The sequence below is a fragment of the Cetorhinus maximus genome, chromosome 6, assembly GCF_964194155.1.
Source record: "Cetorhinus maximus chromosome 6, sCetMax3.hap1.1, whole genome shotgun sequence".
Lineage (NCBI taxonomy): Eukaryota > Metazoa > Chordata > Chondrichthyes > Lamniformes > Cetorhinidae > Cetorhinus > Cetorhinus maximus.
The window spans coordinates 94,272,186-94,293,488 of NC_135884.1; the positions used below are offsets into that span (position 1 = coordinate 94,272,186).

At 47.3% G+C, this 21,303-nt stretch overlaps 1 protein-coding gene across 1 annotated transcript in view; it reads right to left on the bottom strand.

Annotated features, from left to right (window-relative positions):
- Positions 1–21,303, bottom strand: part of LOC144682297 (adhesion G protein-coupled receptor G3-like) — an 87,127-nt gene that overhangs the window by 7,321 nt on the left and 58,503 nt on the right. The window contains exons 10-14 of the mRNA XM_078544771.1: positions 10,324–10,468; positions 8,834–8,977; positions 1,938–2,048; positions 1,794–1,839; positions 1,602–1,708 (exon numbers count right to left, since the gene is read on the bottom strand). Of these exons, the coding sequence (XP_078400897.1) occupies positions 1,602–1,708; positions 1,794–1,839; positions 1,938–2,048; positions 8,834–8,977; positions 10,324–10,468 (553 nt within the window). The remainder of the gene's footprint in view (positions 1–1,601; positions 1,709–1,793; positions 1,840–1,937; positions 2,049–8,833; positions 8,978–10,323; positions 10,469–21,303) is intronic.

Sequence of the window (21,303 nt, forward strand, 5' to 3'; positions counted from 1 at the left end):
TGATGACTTGGTAATTTTTCTTCTAAACAAGTTACACTCTCTTCTTTCCATGTATTTTTTCCCAAACCCCTTGCTTGGCTGCCCTTGTGATATCGACTCTTCCTCTGATGAGAGGCCACAGGAATACTTGCCTAAGGCCAGGTCTATCTGAAGCTGGACTAAATATGACATCCACACTCTGGACGATTCTCTCTCCTGCTCGGAAGTGCTTGGCCTTCTCACAATCCCCAGAAGAGCATGTCTGAGATCAGACACTTAGCACCTGGAGAGTTGTGGGGGGAAAGCCACTGTTTACTATTCGATTGTACAGCTTTTTAATTTTAAAATTCATTCTGGGGCTGCTGGGCAAATCCAACATTTATTGCCCATCCTTCATTGCCCCGTACAACTGAGAGCCTCACTGAGGCACTTCAGTTAAGAGACAACCACATTGGTGTGTGATTGGAGTCACATAAAGTACACAGCAGGTAAGGAAGGCAAGTTTCCTGAGTTCCCGAAAGAACATTAGTTAACCAGTTACAAGGATAAATGGGAATGAAGGCCCATGATGCCACAAGCCTGTTGCAAAAGCAGATGAGATATCAGGGCTTATGACTGTAACAATTAGATGTAAAACCAGAAGAGCTGTGCATGCTTTGTACAAGGCCTTGTACAAGGCCACATCTAGATTATTGTGTTAGGTTTGGCTCCCTCAGATAGTAAGGGAAAACGAGTCCCTGGAAGAGCTCCAGAGGAGAGCTACTTGATTGATACCTAGTCTGGGGCCTCCAAGATAGCAGAGCAAAATGAGCAAGCTGTGCCTTTTTACTTTGCAAAAGTGTAGACTTTGAGGGGACAGGAAGAGGGCTGGGAATTTGCTCAGTGCTGTTCCCACTCTGTCGCTATAACTTTAATGGAGTTGGGGAGGAAACCCCATTCTGCACATAAATGGGGTCTGCACTGCATTTCTGGGAAAGTTAAAGCAGCAAAGTAGGAGCAGATTTGCTGAAACTCTCAGCCACTATGTTCACAATCATGAAGGGATAGGCAGGGGAAGACGGGAGTGGAGGTGATGGGTAGGAGGAGGTACTTCTGTACAAGTTATAAAGGCAGAGATTTAGGTTAGATACTTGGAAACAATTCTCTTCACAAGAGCTGTCAATCTCTGGAATAAATCACCAACACATGTGGTGAGTGTGAGGTTTGCTACAAACATTCCAAAGGGAGCTGGATTCTGTGAGTGGAAAACATCTCCAGTTATCCAAGGTGAGTGGATGAAATGAGATTGTGCCACCAGTTGTCATTGTCTCATGGAACTTGCTTTTAGTCTGTGGGGGTCAGGGAGAAATTTCCCAAAGTTTTATTTCCTCCCTAAATTAGGATTTGACCTTTTTTTGTGCCTCCCTGAGGGGATTGTGCAGCTCTGGGGGATAGTGAGTGGGGGAATGGGTTTAATGCTGTGAGCAGCTCGTTCCATGTTGGGATTGGACCATCTTAATATACCAGCTGGTCTTTCTTATCCCTTTTTGTATCTTTATGTATAATGAAGGATTATTGCTGGTAGGTTTTGCTGTTCACAGTCAAACTGGAATGGGATAAAAGACACATTACATTGTACCTACCAGCAAGACAGCAAAGAAAGTCAGGTGATTGCATCGGCAGATGGTTTGATTGTCTGTATTTTCTGTTGTACACCCAGAATCATTCCAGTGACCGGTAGTTGTGTGTCCTGCAGTGGAAAGTTACTAAGTGAGAAATTGCTCCTCGGTTGCAACACGATTGAAATATTTGATAGAAGTGACTCCCTTTATTACCATTTTGTTCTAATTCCCAGAAGACGCATTTTGGAATGAATGTTTTCTAAAATGAAAAAGATTAACAATAATTCTTTACTGCCCTTAACACAAATAGTTCCTTTTAACAGATTGAATAGTGAAAAGTTAAAAAAATGTCCTTACCGATGATAGTTTGCTAAACACAATCAGAACAGGGTCTGTCAGATTATCACTGTTTATATTCCCCACTCGAATTCCAACTACATTATTTAAAATAATGCTCTGATTTTTATCCTGTAAAGGTACAAATACAGATTTTACCATAGTTTCCATTGAAGAGCAAAGGACAGCAGCCAAGAAAGCCCAACCTCTGAGAATAGACAGACTCCAGGCAGCTTCAGTCAGATATTCAAAGCACAGTCGGGATATTGTGGGACATGCAGCATTGATTGGGAGACAGATACCTGATGCTGGAGGGGAGGCAGGGACAGAAATGCTGAATCCTTGGATTCTGTTTGTGGAGTGCAGACTGCAATGTTAAGGGCTGGGACTGAGGGGAAGAGGCTGGAGATGAACAAACAGGACATATAGACCCAGCTCAGAGTAGGTACAATACTCCTCTTTCCTTTACACTTCTTACAATTTACTGATTCACAAATATTCACACGTCAGCAATTTCGTTCCAAATGTTTGACAAAGGCTGTTGTTCAATGAGTTGGCCTGAAGGTACAGGCGTAAAATATTTCCTCTTTCTTCGATCGAAATTGGGCTCTGCAGCTCCCATTGTTTGGGTGATAGGAGGCCTCTTAAACTATGAAAACATGTCTGTGATGTACATGCTCACTTCCACCAGGAAGAGCATAGTCACCATCTTCGTAAAAGTGTGTGTGTGCATGTGTGTGTGTGTACCTAACGATTGCAAGCAACACACAGAGCATGCAAATCATGATGTCGGTCGGTGTGTAGCACTGATTTGACACAAGCACTGCCATTTTGGAGCTACACCCTCCAGCCTACACCATGTCTCACACTGAACACAATTTAAAACACATGAAGGACCCCCATCTACATAGCTTAAAGAGAGCATGGATTACTTCCAGGTTAGTTGTTGGATTATTTCTTCTGACTGCTGCTGCAATTTTATACATTTTGGATGCATTTCCATACCTGTTGTCCATTTCCATACAGATTTAATAGGTTACAGGGAATGGTCTGGCTGGTGCTGATTGTTTTTTGGTGATTAAAGACTTGTACATTAATCAGTTGCATCCAGACATGAGCGGCTTAGTAAGGCTTCATCTTGACATTAAGATTGAGTGGGAGAATAAATAGAGGCCACACAGAGCAGGACAAACTATGAGAAGAGGGGGAGGAGAAAAGGGCTTTCAGAAGGAGGCCATATTTGCAAAGGGTTTAAGGAGCAATTCTTACCTGAACTTCAGCGATGACCAATGCTTTGGACATCTGTACTTCACTAGAGAGGTCGTGACTGAAATCTGTCAACCGCTGCAGTCACAACCCAAACCTCAGAGCAGGGCAGGGACGGCATTGCCAGTGGCCATCCAGGTGACCATGTCCCTGAACTTTTATACATCTTGCTTCTTTCATGCTGCTGAAGGTATAAGCAACATCTTGCAGTACATCACTGCATGAGGGAGATCACTGAGGCTCTCTGTCTATGCAGAGAGACTGCTTCATCCCAGCCCCTCTTGTAGAATGAGCTGAAGGGTTTGCATGGATTGCAGGCTTCCGCATATTGCAGGGCACAACTGAATGCACACATGTTGCTTTGCATATGCTTCATGTAAATTCAGCCATTTACCTGAACTGAAACTGATTCCACTCCCTCATTGTGGGTCTGATGTGTGACCACAGGTGGCGTAATTTTCAAGTGAATGCCCCATTTTCCTGCCAGCAATCACGATGCGTTCATTCTGCGGCAATCCTCTGGGCCAACTGTCTTTTCAACCACCCTGGCAAAACACAGGCAGGCTACAGAGCAATAAGGCTTATCGACTCGCGATATTGCTCATTCCTCCAGTCTGGAATTCCTGCACATGTGCAACAGCAGGCATATAATGAGAGTCATGCTGTCACTCTTACAGAGCAGACTATTGCTGTCCTGAAGCAATGCTTCCACTATCTGGACTGTTCTGGAGGAGCCCAGCAGTACTCAGCTGAGCGGGTCTCAAGGTTTATCGTTGAATGTTGTACAACCTCATCATCATAAAGACCTTGACACCACCTATCAGGCAAGAAGCTGAGGAACAAGAATATGAGAAGGAGAAGGAGGAAGAGGAAGAACAAGACAGGAGGCTGTAACCTAGGCAGCTCCTTTCTGTCCAGGCTGGATGTGAACAAATAATTCACAATTAATACCATTAGCCTCAACCCCAATTCCCCATTCACCATCAGTCCCAGATTCCTTATCTTTCCTCTACCATTGACCATCATATTGTCCATTTTCCCACAATGCAAAAATAAAAACCGACACAAATACACAAACCGAGCCAAATTTATGAATGAAATCACATCATAGTGCACACAAAGCTAAATTGATCACCCATGAACAGTCCTTTAGTGCCTGTTTTCTGTGTATCTTTGCCTGTCCCAGTGCTCCTGCTCAATGCTCCTCCAGTGGCTGCAACATGGCTGATTGAAAACTGCTGATTTTCACTGTGGACACTGCAGATGACCATGGAGGGCCTCGAGCAGCTCTGGCTCTAGAAGGTTTGGTTTCAGGCTGCACCACCTCAGCATGGGCAGCAGCAGTCTGGGCTGGCTGGCTGACAGGCAACAACAAAGACACTGGCGGAGTGGTAGGCATGGGAGCGCAAAAAATATCATCCTGAGAGAGGCAGCAGGTTCATGCGCTATTGAGTCACTGCCATTCTCCCAGGACGGTGCCTTAGTAAAGCAGTAATCTGTTCGAGGACGGCTTGCTGGATGCTGTGAATCTCTGGGACTCCCTTTGTACAGTGTAATTCAGAGCTGAGATGTCAGCAGTCTGAGCTTCCTTAGCAGCATTCGGGTGTTGGGTGGATACAACTTCAGCTGCATTGGAAGCAGAAATATTGGCCATCAGGCTTTGGATCATGGTTGGCTCCACAAGTGTGTTGAAGAAAGTGGCCACATGTTCCATATCGGAAAGGATGGGCTCCAAGGTCTGTGCATAGTCCCGTCACAAGCTTCTGCTAAACTCCTCCATGATCGACTGCAGGCTTTCTGACAGGCTTCCCAATGCATCAAGCATTTAGGTCTGTGTATCCGTCTGCCTTCTTCTGTAATCTGGTCCCTCAAAGTCCTCATTTGCAGTAGACCGCTGTGCAATCTCGCCCTCAGGCAACCTAGCACCTGCCCTCTCCTTTTCCCCTGTCCTGGCTGCACTTGTGCCTCACGTCTGACCAGATGCAGGTTCTGCTTCTGTCCCATCCTCTGAATTACACACAGTGCCAGTACCTGAGCTGGTGGCTGTGACTGGGAAATTGAGTGATGGTGTGTCTTCACCTTCACTGTCTTCTGGGCAGGCTGCAGTTCTTGGATATCTGAATTGGAAAAAGGGACAAGTATTGGGCTGTAGTGAGGGGAGAGGAAAATGTGCACATTTACACCATCTGCATCTAGTAAATCAGAAGAGATTGAGGAATACAGGAAAGTTTGATCGGAGGAGGATTAGAAATGCAGATATCCTCATCTTCAATAGTTTCAGCCCCTTCAGGTTCATGACCTTGACAAACACGATTTTCGGAATGTCCAGTGCTGTCTACTTCATGGCAGTTATAACATGCAGGCGCACCTCTCCCCCTCCTGTTAATTCCTGATTCCTCGTCATGAGCCACCTTCTCCTGTAAGAAAGAAGGAAGTGTGTTAGTGACTCTTATTTAATATGTTTGGTTGATGTGGCTGTCATGGTTGAATAGCTGCCAGTGTGTACAAACTGTGAGGATTGCAATAGTGTGAAGTGTGTTAGGGTGAGGTAAATCACGTGAACATGAAGTCTGAGTCCTATTTGATAATCAATGTTGGTTGTTGTGTGATGGAGATTTGGTGGTTTGAGCTGTGACTGAGGCTATTGGTGGAGTTGGTAGTATATGGCAATTGAAGATGCATTCGCTGACCTTGACCACTCATATGAGATCATTAAACTTCACTGCATCCAAGTCCTTGAGCCTATGCTCCTGGCATTGACCTCCCACAGGTATTTCTTGCCACTGCCTTTTGAATATGTATCTGGAGGGACTCCCGTCACCCTGAGGATACAGGGCATCTCTCCTTCTCTTCACCTCTTCCATCAAGACTTCCAGTGCAGCACCTGAAAATGTGATTCATGCTCTCTCCCAGGGTCAGGCATTGTTGACTTTTACACAACATAATATTCAGAATGATCTCAGCACCAACGACAGCCAAAGTGCACCTTCCCTTGAGAGGTAGAGGCTGGTTTTAGATAGTGCCTGACACTCATGGTACTGGGTGCCTTGCTGATGCAGCCAATGAACAGCAGGGGGAGCGCTGGCTACATGTAGCAACCATGGACATGAGCAGGCAGCACAAAGTTGGTGTCCTGCCTGCACCTGAATCAATGGGTGTGGGTTGATTGCACATCACGATCCCCATGCCTCTGTTCGTGGGTTAACCCTTTCTGTGTCTGCAGGAATGATCCAAATACTTTTCTGAAGCCCTCACACCAGGACTCAATCATTGCTCTCTGGTGTGGGCCAGCACCGATCATCACACACAAAGTGGATTCTGATTGAGTGAGAACATCTTGTAATTTGGAGCCCTCCTGTCTGCAGAAACATGAAGAGTTACTGGATGCCTAAAATGACACCCTGGATAATTTTTGGCTGATTATACCATTGTGGAACACCTTGGGACATTTTTCTACATGAAAGGTGGTATATAAATGCAATCTGTTGTTGTTGGACTTGATGGAATTCTGCTGTCTGATGGAAACCTAAAGCTTAAGCCGGTCACTCGCTGTCACTCGTTGATTGAGTGTAGGCCCAAGGACTTGGATACAGTGAAGTTTAATGATCTCAGATGAACGGTCAAGGTCAGTGAATGCATCTTCAATTGCCACATGCTACCAACTGCACCAATAGCCTCAGTCACAGGAAATGTGATGTACTTGTTTGCTATAACACACAACATACCAGTCACCAGTTTTATGCAGGGATGCACTACAAAGTGACTGATATTACTGGCCCTCTGCAAATATCCTGAAGCAAAAATGTTTGATGATTAGTTTTTAAACACAAATTGTAATTTTATTCCATTTCTTTCCCCAGTCATAGAGTCACAGAGATCTACAGCACAGAAAAAGGCCCTTCGGCCCATCGAGTCTGCGCTGGTCAAACAAGTACCTAACTATTCTAATCCCATTTTCCAGCACTAGGCCCATAGCCTTGTATGCCTTGGCATCGCAAGTGCACATCCAAATACTTCTTAAATATTATGAAAGTTTCTGCCTCTACCACCCTTTGAGGCAGTGAGTTCCAGATTCCCACCACCCTCTGGGTGAAAAAATTCTTCCTCACATCCCCTCTAAACCTCCTGCCCCTTACCTTAAATCTATGGCCCCTGGTTATCGATCCCTCCACCAAAGGGAAAAGTTCCTTCCTGTCTACCCTATCTATGCCTCTCATAATTTTACACACCTCAATCATGTCCCCCCTCAATCTCCTCTGCTCCAAGGAAAATAACCCCAGTATATCCAATCTCTCCTCATAACTAAAACTCTCCAGCCCAGACAACATCCTGGTAAATCTCCTCTGCACTCTCTAGTGCAATCACATCCTTCCTATAATGCAGATTCCAGAGCTGCACGCGATACTCTAGCTGTGGCCTAACCAGTGTTTTATACAGTTCCAGCATAACCTCCCCGCTCTAATATTCTATGCTTTGGCTAATAAAGGCAAGTATCCCATTTGCCTTCTTAACCACCTTATCTACCTGTCCCACTATCTTAAGGGACTGGTGGAAATGCACACCAAGGTCCCTCTGATCCTCGGTACTTCCCAGAGTCCTACCATTCATCGTGTATTCCTGTGCCTTGTTTGTCCTGCCCAAGTGCATCACCTCACACTTATCCGGATTATATTCCATTTGCCACTGATCAGCCCATCTGACCAGCCCGTCTATATCCTCCTGTAATCTAAGGCTATCCTCCTCATTACTTAGCACCCCGCCAATTTTCGTGTCATCCGCAAACTTACTGATCAACCCTCCTACATTCAAGTCTAAATCATTTATATATACCACAAACAGCAAGGGACCCAACACTGATCCTTGTGGAACCCTACTGGACAGAGGCGTCCAGTCACAAAAACACCCCTTGACCATCACCCTCTGCTTCCTGCCACTCAGCCAATTTGCCAAATTGCCTTGGATCCCATGGGCTCTTACCTTCGTTATCAGTCTCCCATGCAGGACCTTATCAAAAGCCTTGCTGAAGTCCAAGCAGACTATGTCAAATGCATTGCCTCATATACACAACTGGTCACCTCTTCAAAAAATTTAATCAAATTGGTCAGACATGACCTCCCCTTAACAAAACCATGCTGACTGTCCTTGATTAATCCCTGCCTCTCCAAGTGTAGATTAATTCTCCCCCTCAGAATTGCTTCCAATAGTTTCCCCACCACTGAGGTTAGACCGACTAACCTATAGTTCCCTTGTTTATCCCTTCCTTCCTTCTCGAATAAAAGTACCACATTGGCTGTCCTCCAGTCCTCTGGCACCTCTCCTGTGGCCAGAGAGGTCTTGAAAATTATTGCCAGTGTATTTCTCCCCCCGTACGGACATGTTATCCTCATCAATCAAGAAGATGTACTAACCTAGCAGACAGATAAACCTGTGGTCAATCCATCAGTTTAGCACAGCGAGAGTTAAACAGCTGTTTAAATAATGCACACAAAGAACAGAAGGTATCTCATCAGTTAAAGTGCTCAATGAGTAACATGCAGCAAGTGAAATAATTATTAACATCTTTTTCAGTATCGTTACATACTTTTACTACCATTTTATAAAATCCCACATCTCATTACACACTGAGAAAAGAGTAGCTGTGTTTATGTTACCTGGAACAGTGCTGCATTTCTGAATATAATGAAAATGGTTCGAAATGTGGTAGTATTAAAGTAGCTGCTGACGCCATTGACGTTATCCAGGAGACTTGGCGGCAATTTGATCTCAAGTGATGGGTCAAAGGTAGAGATATTCTCCTGGGTTTTATATTTAACAATAAAAAATATAAATTATTTGGATATTTGATAACAATCTGCAATGACATTTCACTTCTTACATTCAGGAGCAACAAGCTCAAAGAGTCTGGGTGTGTAAAAAGTCACAAGGTCCCAGGTTCAAGTCCCACTCCAGGGATTGAGCACAAAAGTTAAGGCTGACACTTCAGTGCAGTACTGACAGAACACTGCACTGTCAGAGGTGCTATCTTTTGGATGGGGCATTGAACTGAGGCCCATCTGCTTGCTTGGGTGGCACTATTTTGAAAAAGACCAGGGGTGTTATCCTGCAGTCAACATCACAAAAACAGATTATCTGGTCATTATCACATTGTTTTTTGTGGGAGTTTGCTGTGCACAATTTGGTTGCCTTCTTTCCTACGTTACAACAGTGCCGACATTTCAAAAAGTACTTCACTGGCTGTAACGTGCTTTGTGACATCTGGTGGTGGTGAAAAGCGCTATATAAATGCAACTTTTTCTTTATTCTTTAAAAGTGGTTACCTTTAGTGGAAAATCTGAACACTTGCTGTGAGGGTTATTGATCAACACTCATAGCAACCACCACATCAAAACATGGGCTGGGATTTTCCGTTCCTGCCCGTGGTGGGACTGGGAATTTCCTCCCAAAGTCAATGGCCGTTTAGCCGCCTCTCCAAATTTTCAATCCCACCTATGACGGGTCCCACTGCAGGTGGGACCGGAAAATGATGGGAACAGAGGCCTGGCACCGGACAAATGATCACGACCTTCAGTGAAGTGAGAGTGGAAGCAGTAAATGGAAGCTGAGTCACATCATCAGAAATATAATTGTGATCACCCAAAGCCATTTGAACTCACTGAAGTTCTGCTCTGCTAGAAACGGGATTCAATTTTCAAGTGTTTTAGGACAGAACTTCTGAGGTAATTTTAACTCACTTGTCCTGTGTGAAATGGATACAAAACAAACGACCATTTTACACTCCACTCGATTTTACATCCAATTCAATTCAGCTCCCTCCTCTCCTCCTATAAATAATGGGGCCATTGAATGAGACTCAGAATGGGATAGTGACTCATTTTCTTAGTCACGATATGGGAAGAGGGGTGTGTGTGTGGGGGTGGGGTTGGTGGTCAGGGCAGGTGCTGGTGGTGCTGGAGCACAAAGCAATTGAACATTACACATTCAAATTAGGAGCAATAATAAAAAGAAACTGCATTACTAAGGAGAGTGATAGGGGACGGCAGGACCATAGAGATACTCCTCCTGCCACCAGAACTCGCACTGGGACACAAGCAACACTCTCCACACTTACAACTGGCACCACAAGAAGTCCAAACACACTCACCGTATCGGAATTAGGAAACTGGATTCCTGTGAAATTTTCAGGACCTATATTTTTAAGGTAGAATATCATATTTTCTGTTTCACCAACTTGCATTTCCCCTTCACAATTCATTAATTTATTTTCCAGAATTAAGCTGATTGAAGCTCTGTAAAAGATTGACAAAGAAAGAATATTACCGCCATGGAAATAGTTAACATCAGAGGGCAAGGGTTAACTTGCTGAATGAAGACCAATCATTTTACACGGTGCGTTGGCCTGAGGCCTACAATGTACCCAAGGTGCCCCACCATACAATGGTGGGGGAAGGCCATGTCTGGGGAGAGGGCTGAAGCCTGAGCAGAAGCTGCATACAAGGTTCATTCGGCTCCTTGTCTTTAATGTAAATATGGCAGCTTCCCCATGATGCAGCTGGATTCAGTTGTTCCGTTGGAACGGGTGCTAAATGTGAGGCAGTGTTCCTGATTAAACTACTGTTGGATCCTGGTCACTAGTTTGATTGGATTGAGTGATCTGGATTGCATGCTTGTTTCAGGATGGCCGAGTTGGTAACATAGACAGAGTAGATCAGCAGACAGTTCTTAGGCAGAACACCTTCTATTTATTTACAAAGGAACTCAGCAGTTACACTTGTGTGCTTACAACTCAAACCCTGTATCTCCATTACAGACTCTAATTCTCGACTACTGAGGTAGCCCACGCTACTCTGCTATTGGATACTAAGATCATGTGGTCTTCCATTATAACATTCTTCTTAAATGTATATTACACATCAGATTACCACATCCCTCCCCTTTACTCAGAAATTCATTTTACAGTTACAATTACAATTTCTCTCAAAATATCAAATTATTTACACAGATAAGTAATTTACAAATTCAGTCTTTCTGGGGGTTTCCTTATGCGTGTAGAACGTCTCAGCTCTACAGCTTCAGATGCTTTGTGAGAAACCTCCTTTTCTGCTGTTGTCTGAACATCAGGTTCTTTGGTGGGCACCTGCAAATCTGTTCCCTCAACTCTTGCAGGTACAGCCGACCCTTCAGACACATTTGTACTCAGTTGAGTTCTTTCAACAGATGTTGACGCAGTCCTGAACACTGGAGGAATCATTTCTTGGTACTTTGTTTCTCTCCTCCTTATATGATCCACAAGTCTCCGTATGACTCGGGCTTCCACTTTCACATGATAAGAAAGAGATCCAGTCACTGCACTTATTTCACCTGATAATCATTTTGGTCTTTCTCCAAAATTCTTCAATATACCGTCTCTCCTAAGGTAAACTTTCTGTCATGACTAATCCAGTCATGTCCAGTTTTCTGACTTCCCTGACTCCTTTCCACTTTCCCCCCTAAATTTGTTGTTATTGAGCTCCATCTCATCCAGAGACGACGTTTCATCAACAATTCCACAGGTGTGACACCTGTTGTTGTGTGAGGGGTGGTTCTATAATAGAAAAGAAAACGTGCTAGCTTGGTCACTATGGAATCTCCAGTTAATTTCTTCATGCCAGCTTTGAATGTTTGAACCACTCTCTCGGCCTGACCATTTGAGGAAGAGTGATTAGGTGAGGTTTTTTACGAGTGATACCATTGAGGCTGATAAACTGTTGAAACTCAGCACTCGTAAAATGCTGTGCCGTTATCTGATACGACCACTTCTGGTAGTCTGCTGATGGTGGTACTTTGATGTAGCTTGTCAATTCTAGCAGAAGATGTTGGTGAATTCACTTCATATATGTCCATCCATTTTGAATGAGCATCAACAATAGGTAGAAACGTTGTTCCCACAAAATGTCCCACATAGTCAATGTGTAATCACACTCATGGCCTTTCTGGCCACTCTCAAGGGTGCAATGGAGCTGTTGGAGGTAACTTTTGCACTTGCTGACACCGCATACAACTCCGCACTAAACTCTATTTCTCCAGCCATCCCAGGCCACCAGAGAGAGCTGAGTGCTATGGTCTTCATTTGGGATATTCCTGGATGTGCACTATGTAGTTCAGTTAACAATGGCTTTTGTCCTTTTGGAGGAACAATCATTCGAGCTCCCCACAATAAAATACCATCCTGGCTGGTTATTTCATACCTTCCGCGAAAATACAGTTTCATTTAGTCAGATTCCTGTTCTTGTGTCCAATTGTGAAGAACTTGTTCTCGTACACTGGATAAGACTGGGTCTTGACTTGTCCGATCTCTAATCTGCCTCACACATACTGGTGATGAATCTAAGAAGTTCACTAACAAAACAAGTTCTTGAGGAACTGGAACATCCTCATCATTTTCTTTCAAAGGCAAATGACTAAGTGCATCAGCATTTGCAATCTGATTTCCAGGCCTAGGGATGAAAATATACTCAGAAGCTGCCAGGATCAACACCCATCTCTGCATTCTTGCTGAGGCTATGGGCGGTATAAGCTTGTCCTCGCTGAACAATCCTAGCAATGGCTTGTGGTCCGAAACAATAGTAAAATGATGGCCGTGTACATACTGGTGAAATTTCTTGACACCTTCTGATGACTGACAGGCCTTCTTTTTCTATCTGGGAGTGAACCTTTTCCGCTGTGTTGAGCCTCTTTGGTACATATCCTATAGGCCTTTCTGAGCCATCGTCCATTCAATGGGATAGCAGTTCTCCCACTCCATAGGGAGATGTGTCACATGTCAAAACTAACCCTTTCCTTTGGTCAAAATGTACTAATAGGGTGGATGAGTGCAACAGTTGTTTCATCTTTGTGAAAGCTTCTTTCAGTGGTGTTTGCCAAGGCCGATGTTGGTTTTTCTTGAGTAGGTAATACAGGGGTGCCAGTTCTGTTGGCAAATTAGGTAAATGCCCATAGTAAAAGATCTGAGCTCGGAGGTGTTCTTTGGCGCTGGTGCCTCTCTAATGGCTCTCACTTTTTCCTCAACTGGGTGGAGGCCCTGTGAATGTACCCTGTGACTTAAATAGATTACCTCGTTCGCTTGGGATGTGCACTTTACTTTTTAAAACGCACTCCCACCTGTCAGAAATGTTTCAAAACTTCTTCCAAGTTTGCCAAATGCTCCTTTTCAGTGAATCCTGTCGCCAGAGCGTCATCTAAATAAACTACAACATGGGGCAGTCCCTGCAGTAAACTTTCCATTGTTTTCTGGAATATGACGCAAGCTGAGGAGACACCAAAAGGCAAATGGGTATATTAGAACAACCCTTTGTGTGTATTAATTGTGACAAATTCCCGGGAGACCGTGGAACGTTGATGAGCATGACTCGTATCAAGCTTCGTGTAGGTGGTTCCAACTACTAGCTTAACATACAGGTCTTCAATTTTTGGTTTAGGGTGTCTGTCCAACGTAGTCACTTTATTAACTGTCAATTTGTAGTCTCCACAAATTAGAACGCTTTGATCGGGCTTAAGTACGGGGACTATTGGTGCTGCCCATCCTGAGAACTGTACAGGTTGTGTAACTCCCAGTTTCTCTAATCAGTTAAATGCGGTATCTACCTTTTCCCGCAATGCATAAGGTACTGGTCTTGCCTTCATAAATCGGGGGGAGTAGCATCTGGATCCACATGAATTTTTGCTTGTAGCCCTTGAATCATTCCAAGTTCATCTTTGAAAACTGAGGCGTATTTTTGTACTAGCTCTGGTAGCCCAATGGCTCTCAGTTGGAAGGTCTCAGCCCAATCCAGTTTAATTTCCTTCAGTTTCACCCAAGGAGGCTTGGCCCTTCACCTGCTGCCACCATCAAGGGTAGTTTTACTGATTGACTTCCGTCCTGTACAGTAACCCTGGTTATGCCTTTGTTTTTGATGTCTTCTCCTGTATAAGTTTTCAATTTAGCATCGGTTTCTTACAAATTTAATTTACATTCCCCATAATTCAGGTGTGTGAAGGTATGCTCACCAATTACCGTAGTGGATGCTCCTGTGTCCACCTCCATTCTGATACGCCCATCATTCACCCTGACTGTTACATAGGTTGGTTCTGTTCTTCCTACCTTCAAATTAAACAACGAATAAGTATCTGAATCTGTCACTTCAGGACTTTCTACATTGTAGATCTCACGGGGTTTTCTCTTTTGTTTGAAAGTCTGACTGATTCTATCCTTACAATGTCTCATGAGGTGCCCATTTCGATTACATTAAAAACATTTGATTTTTTCAAACTTCCATTCATTACAAGGTTTCTGCTTTCATCTCTGTTATCATTATTCCATGTTTTCACTGCTAAGTCATTTCTTTTTATTTGTCCGCAAGCAGTGGCTGCTTCCCGCTCCTCATCAGAGCTGTGCATTTTCACACCCTTCTTGGCTGGGGCTCCCCTCCCAATATGGAGGATGGTGCCATTTTGCGCTCCCTGTTAGGCTTTCAAGTTCCTCACTGTGCTTTCCATGGCAAGCGCTATTTCCTGCGCCTTCTGAAAATCCACATTTGTTTCAGACAGTAATCTCTTTTGAATCGAATCTTATACCGCACACCAAATGATCTCTAAGCATATCATTTCTAGATGTACCAAACTCGCAATATTCTGTTAACTGTTTCAGACTTGCCACATAACAAACAACTGTCTCCCCTGGGGCTCTGATTCTTGAGTTCAATATGAACTGTTGCATCGTTAGCAAGGGCTTTGGTTGGTAATGACTCTTCAGAAGGTTCACTAAGTCATCAAAACTTTTCAAATCTGGGGCACTGGATGCTGTCAAACTTCAAATCAATCCATAGATCTTCCTCCCACAGGTGGATAAGAGGATCGCTCGCCTCTTCTCCTCCCCTGCAATGTCGTCAGCTTGGAAAAAGAATGCACAATGAGTCCAGTTGTTCGCGGTTGGATGCGAAGTGTCAACTATTACAAACTGTGGCATGCTTCAAGGGGACTGCTTCAATGATTAGGACGGAAATTCTATTTACAATTACCATGCAAGGTACAATCCAATTTTGGTTCACTTGATCTCTTTCCTCGCTTTTTCTTGCTTTTTTCTCATTGCCAGTTTGTTGGATCCATGTCACTGGTTGAACTAATGGACCCGGGTTGCACGCTTGTTTTGGGATGGCCGAGTTGGTACCACAGACAGAGTAGATCAACAGACAGTTCTTAGGTAGAACACATTCTATTTACTTACAAAGGAACTCAGGAGCTACACTTGTGTGCTTACAACTCAAATCCTGTCTCTACATTACAGACTCTAATTCTAGACTACTGAGGTAGCCCACGCTACTCTGCTACTGGATACTAAGATCGTGTGATCTTCCGTTAAAACATTCTTCTTAAAGGTATATTACACATCAGATTACCACACCTACAATCTAAGACGGACTACCAGCTGCCTTTAGCATCCTGGGATCTGCCCACTGCCTTGTGCACCTTCTCCTATGCCAGGGAATCACATCAGCAGACATAGTTCTTAGTAACGCAGCCCTGCGCTTCCTGAGTGACATGCACCAACATGGAATGAGACAGAACAATGTAAATTAATTGGCCTGGAGTAATCTGGCGAGTTCAGTGCAGATTGTGCACAGGCACTGAGTGACTTTATCAGACCCATTAAGTTTATTCACTCATTAACCTGAACAAAAGATGAAAAGGTGATTGTCATGATACCCACAGTGGGAGAAAGCAGCTCTCAGGAAGCTCACTGATTTTACAAGATTCCAGGTTATTGTAGAGTGTAGGAGGTAATGGCAAAATTCTCCCAGAAGGGAGGAACCCACTGATAACAGCAGCTTCAGCAAATGGAGGCTGACACTGCACAAAGGATGAGCACGTCTGGCACTCACTGCACTTGGAATGATTGCCGATAGTGGTGTTTATCACCAATATCATCAATGAAAGTGATTAAATTAACTTTTCTTCATACATATAGATATATAAACATGACTGTCCAATATCTTACATTTATATCATTGAACATTTGAGGTAATTAAGGTATTATACCTGACTGCCTGAGGAGTTCCATAAAAGTGCACTGGTCAGTGCTAATGTGCCCCAGAGGAGATCTGCCATCCAGTGCAGGAAGAGGATGAATGATCTCATCTGCTCCGCCAGGGTAAGTAAACCTTCTCCTCACTCTCCACTCACACTCTCACAAGGTCATCGGGGTTACAGTCCACAGGGATTGAACCGGCATGAGGGACATCACCACTGATTCTCTCACACACACGTTTACATCTTCATCTCTTCTCACATCCTGTACAAGTCATGTCTTCAGCCCTTACATAGGTCCACTCAGCACACACACATGGCAGGCATGCTTATCATCTGCTTTGCTGTTTGTCCTGCTCACAGTCTGTCCATCTGTCTTCGTGCAGGTCAAGATCATCCACAACAACAGAGAGATTCCAGACAGGAGGGGGTACTGCCTGAGCTCAGGCCACTTACCCACTGTGAGGAGCAGGTGGCAGAGCTGGCTGGTGAGGACTGGGACCGAGCCTGTGCCAAGGGCGAGATCAGTATCTCCCAAGCAAGTGAGGACCCATCAACGTCTCGTCGAACACCAGTTGAAACTGTGAGTGCTTTTTAATGTTGGTGACTCTGCAGCCAATCACTAATTGTATCTTCTCTCTTTAACAGGCACCAGCAGGAAAAGGAAGAGGGCCTCCAGCAGCCAGCCCATCAGCCCCAGTCCCCAGACTACCTCGGATGAGAATCCTGAGGACCCACTGAATGCAGAACCATCACTGCATTCACCCACACCCTCCACTAGCACAGAGACACACACCTCAGGGGACCCAGTTTTAGAGCAGGCTCAGGGTCACCATTTGGTGAGCACAGCTCCGAACCAGGTCCACAGCAGACAGAGGCAGGGACATCCAAGCTCATCGACACTCGGAGGACTGCTGGAGGCCAGGCTCCTGCTGAGTCCGAGTCCGATGACGAGTCTGTGGACTCAGCCCTTAGAGATGTTGGAGCTCCAAAGACAGACACAGGCACATCAAGCAGGGTTGGCAGAGCCTGTGACTGGATTAGAACGGAGGATTGAGGAGTCTGTGTGGGTTCAGTCTGATGTCATTACGCCGACATGCCAGCACACCAAGGTCAACAATGGAAGGATGGCGACCGCCATGGAGACTTTGGTCCAGAACATTGTGCCTGATCTGTGCCGGGACCTTCTCTCCATCGTGCTGGGCATAGGTGGGATCCATCAGTGGCTAGGTGAGAGGGGTGACAGGGTACCTCTACCTCCCTCCAGGAGCCCCTTCTCCTCAGTGGGGGGGTCCTTGGGCACCCAGAAGGAGGAAGAGCAACAGCCGGACACCCCTGGGCAATCCATCCAGGACTCTCCATGGATGGCCAGCCACTCCAAGTCCTCTCTGCCTGTGAACCCATCAACTCCAGCTCCTCAGGCCGAGGAGGGTCCACCTGCTGCACAGCAGGACACCCAAAGCAGGCTTGGGCCCTCCAGGCTTTGGCCCTCCACAGAACATCCAGGGCTTAGCGGTCTGTAAGCTGCCTCCACCTCTGCTGTGGATGTTGGGGATGCACCTGGACATAACAGTAGGGTAAGGAAAATTAAGAAATACTAAGAGCACTAAAGTGGCACAGGCATTCACAATCTGTATATACTTTGCACATGTGTAAATATATTGCGTTACTGTCAACTTCTCATCTAGTCTATGTCTCTTCTATCTGATCCAATGTAAGTCATACAAATGGAAAAGATACCCTCCCTCCTCACAAATGTCCCGTCATGTGACTCAGGTCTAAGGTGTCTCGCACCATCTCAGGACAGTGCCTGTCCGTTCTGTGCAAGCAGCAAAGTGAGTGAAGCCTCGCCTCTAAGATCATGGTGGTTGGGCAAGGCATCTCTGAGACCTGTGTCAGAGGTTTATACAATGCGGCATCGTGAGTTTAGAAGCTGCACTCTGGTTTAGACACCTGGTGCTTCTACACTGAAGAGTGCTCAATGTGGATCTCAGAGGATTCAATGGTGAGCCACATTGCAGTCAGTCTCAGTCAGTGCATCTTTCAATGGGCTCCATTTAATACCCATCAGCTTGAGTGTGGGTTACAGATCCACCAGTACTCCGGCTCTTCTGTGCTCCTTGTGGACTGCAGCGCAATGTCATATCCACGTGTACATCTATACACCATCCCTTTAGTACTCCCCACTTTTCCACCTGCATGATGCAGAGCTATGGAGCTAGCGGACAATTGGTGACCCCTACGATTCCAGTTAGAGGGCTACAACTATGGAAGATCGGAGATGTGTGTGAAGGTGGATTTTGACATGGAAGGGTGCAGCGCTAGGCCAGAGGATCTAGCTAGCGTGTGTTGACATTAACCCTGTGCCAGCACTCCAATGGGCAGTCCACATGGTAATGTGCTCGTTACAACTCCATCAGTTGGCCTGGTTTCCGTTTGGATATCCGAGATTCTTTCTTATCAACGATTTAACTAGTTAATGCCTAAATGGAGTGTCTGCATTTTCAGGCCCACAGATACCAAGTCGAGGCTGCATGGGAACTTGGGAGACTCCAAACGGAGGCTGCGTTCTGAGTGCTTGACAGTGATCAACCAGTGCTGCTGCTGAAGCTTGCACAGTCCACTGAAAGGCTCATATCCATGACTGAGAGCTCCAGATGTCTGTGTCCTGAAGCATCATCTCATGCTGGGGACTCAATATGATGATGAGGCCTGAACACTTGTCTTGCTTGAACGATTGCCTGTGGAGATAAACTGCATTATGGATTCAGATTAGACCTCAGACACCAAGGCGAGAAGCACTTCTTTGGATTTGCAGGTTGTGCAGAACGCAGCGAACCACGATGATTAGGGAGACCCTCTGGGGAGAGTATAGAGATGCCGCCTGACTTGTCCAGACATCAGAAACACACCTTCAACATGCCATTGGTCTGCTCAATCAATGAGCGTGCTGCAGAATGAGCCACGTTGTACCTCACCTCCCAACCCAGCTTCCAACCCCCACTCCACCAACCTCACCTCCCATCCCAGCTTCCAACCCCCACTCCCCCCACCTCCCTCCCATCGCAGCTTCCAACCCCCACTCCCTCCACCTCACCTTCTGTCCCAGCTTCCAACCCCTACTCCCCCAACCTCACCTCCTGTCCCAGCTTCCAACCCCTACTCCCATCACCTCCCTCCCATCCCAGCTTCCAACCCCTACTCCCCCCCACCTCCCTCCCATCCCAGCTTCCAACCCCTACTCCCCCCACCTCACCTCCCATCCCAGCTTCCAACCCCTACCCCCCCCCACCTCCCTCCCATCCCAGCTTCCAACCTCCACTCCCCCCACCTCACCTCCCATCGCAGCTTCCAACCCCCACTTCCCCCACCTCCCTCCCATCCCAGCTTCCAACCCCCACTTCCCCCACCTCACCTCCCATCGCAGCTTCCAACCCCCAATCCTCCCACCTCACCTCCCGTCCCAGCTTCCAACCCCCACTCCCCCCACCTCACCTCCCGTCCCAGCTTCCAACCCCCACTCCCCCACCTCACCTCCCGTCCCAGCTTCCAACCCCCACTCCCCCCACCTCACCTCCCATCCCAGCTTCCAACCCCCACTCCCCCCACCTCACCTCCCGTCCCAGCTTCCAACCCCTACTCCCCCCACCTCACCTCCCATCCCAGCTTCCAACCCCTACTCCCCCCCACCTCCCTCCCATCCCAGCTTCCAACACCCACTCCCCCCACCTCACCTCCCATCGCAGCTTCTAACCCCCACTTCCCCCACCTCCCTCCCATCCCAGCTTCCAACCCCCACTTCCCCCACCTCACCTCCCGTCCCAGCTTCCAACCCCCAATCCTCCCACCTCACCTCCCGTCCCAGCTTCCAACCCCCACTCCCCCCACCTCACCTCCCATCTCAGCTTCCAACCCCCACTCCCCCACCTCACCTCCCGTCCCAGCTTCCAACCCCCACTCCCCCCACCTCACCTCCCATCCCAGCTTCCAACCCCCACTCCCCCCACCTCACCTCCCATCCCAGCTTCCAACCCCCACTCCCCCCACCTCCCTCCCATCCCAGCTTCCAACTCCCACTCCCCCCACCTCCCTCCCATCCCAGCTTCCAACCCCCACTCCCCCCACCTCCCTCCCATCCCAGCTTCCAACCCCCACTCCCCCCCACCTCACCTCCCATCCCAGCTTCCAACCCCCACTCTCCCCACCTCCCTCCCATCCCAGCTTCCAACCCCCACTCCCCCCACCTCCCTCCCGTCCCAGCTTCCAACCCCCACTCCCCCCCACCTCACCTCCCATCCCAGCTTCCAACCCCCACTCCCCCCACCTCCCTCTCATCCCAGCTTCCAACCCCCACTCCCCCCACCTCACCTCCCATCCCAGCTTCCAATCCCCACTCCCCCCACCTCACCTCCCATCCCAGCTTCCAACCCCCACTCTCCCCACCTCCCTCCCATCCCAGCTTCCAACCCCCACTCCCCCCACCTCACCTCCCATCCCAGCTTCCAACCCCCACTCCCCCCACCTCCCTCCCATCCCAGCTTCCAACTCCCACTCCCCCCACCTCCCTCCCATCCCAGCTTCCAACCCCCACTCCCCCCACCTCCCTCCCATCCCAGCTTCCAACCCCCACTCCCCCCCACCTCACCTCCCATCCCAGCTTCCAACCCCCACTCTCCCCACCTCCCTCCCATCCCAGCTTCCAACCCCCACTCCCCCCACCTCCCTCCCGTCCCAGCTTCCAACCCCCACTACCCCCCACCTCACCTCCCATCCCAGCTTCCAACCCCTACTCCCCCCACCTCCCTCTCATCCCAGCTTCCAACCCCCACTCCCCCCACCTCCCTCCCGTCCCAGCTTCCAACCCCCACTCCCCCCCACCTCACCTCCCATCCCAGCTTCCAACCCCCACTCCCCCCACCTCCCTCTCATCCCAGCTTCCAACCCCCACTCCCCCCACCTCACCTCCCATCCAGCTTCCAACCCCCACTCCCCCCACCTCACCTCCCATCCCAGCTTCCAATCCCCACTCCCCCCACCTCACCTCCCATCCCAGCTTCCAACCCCCACTCTCCCCACCTCCCTC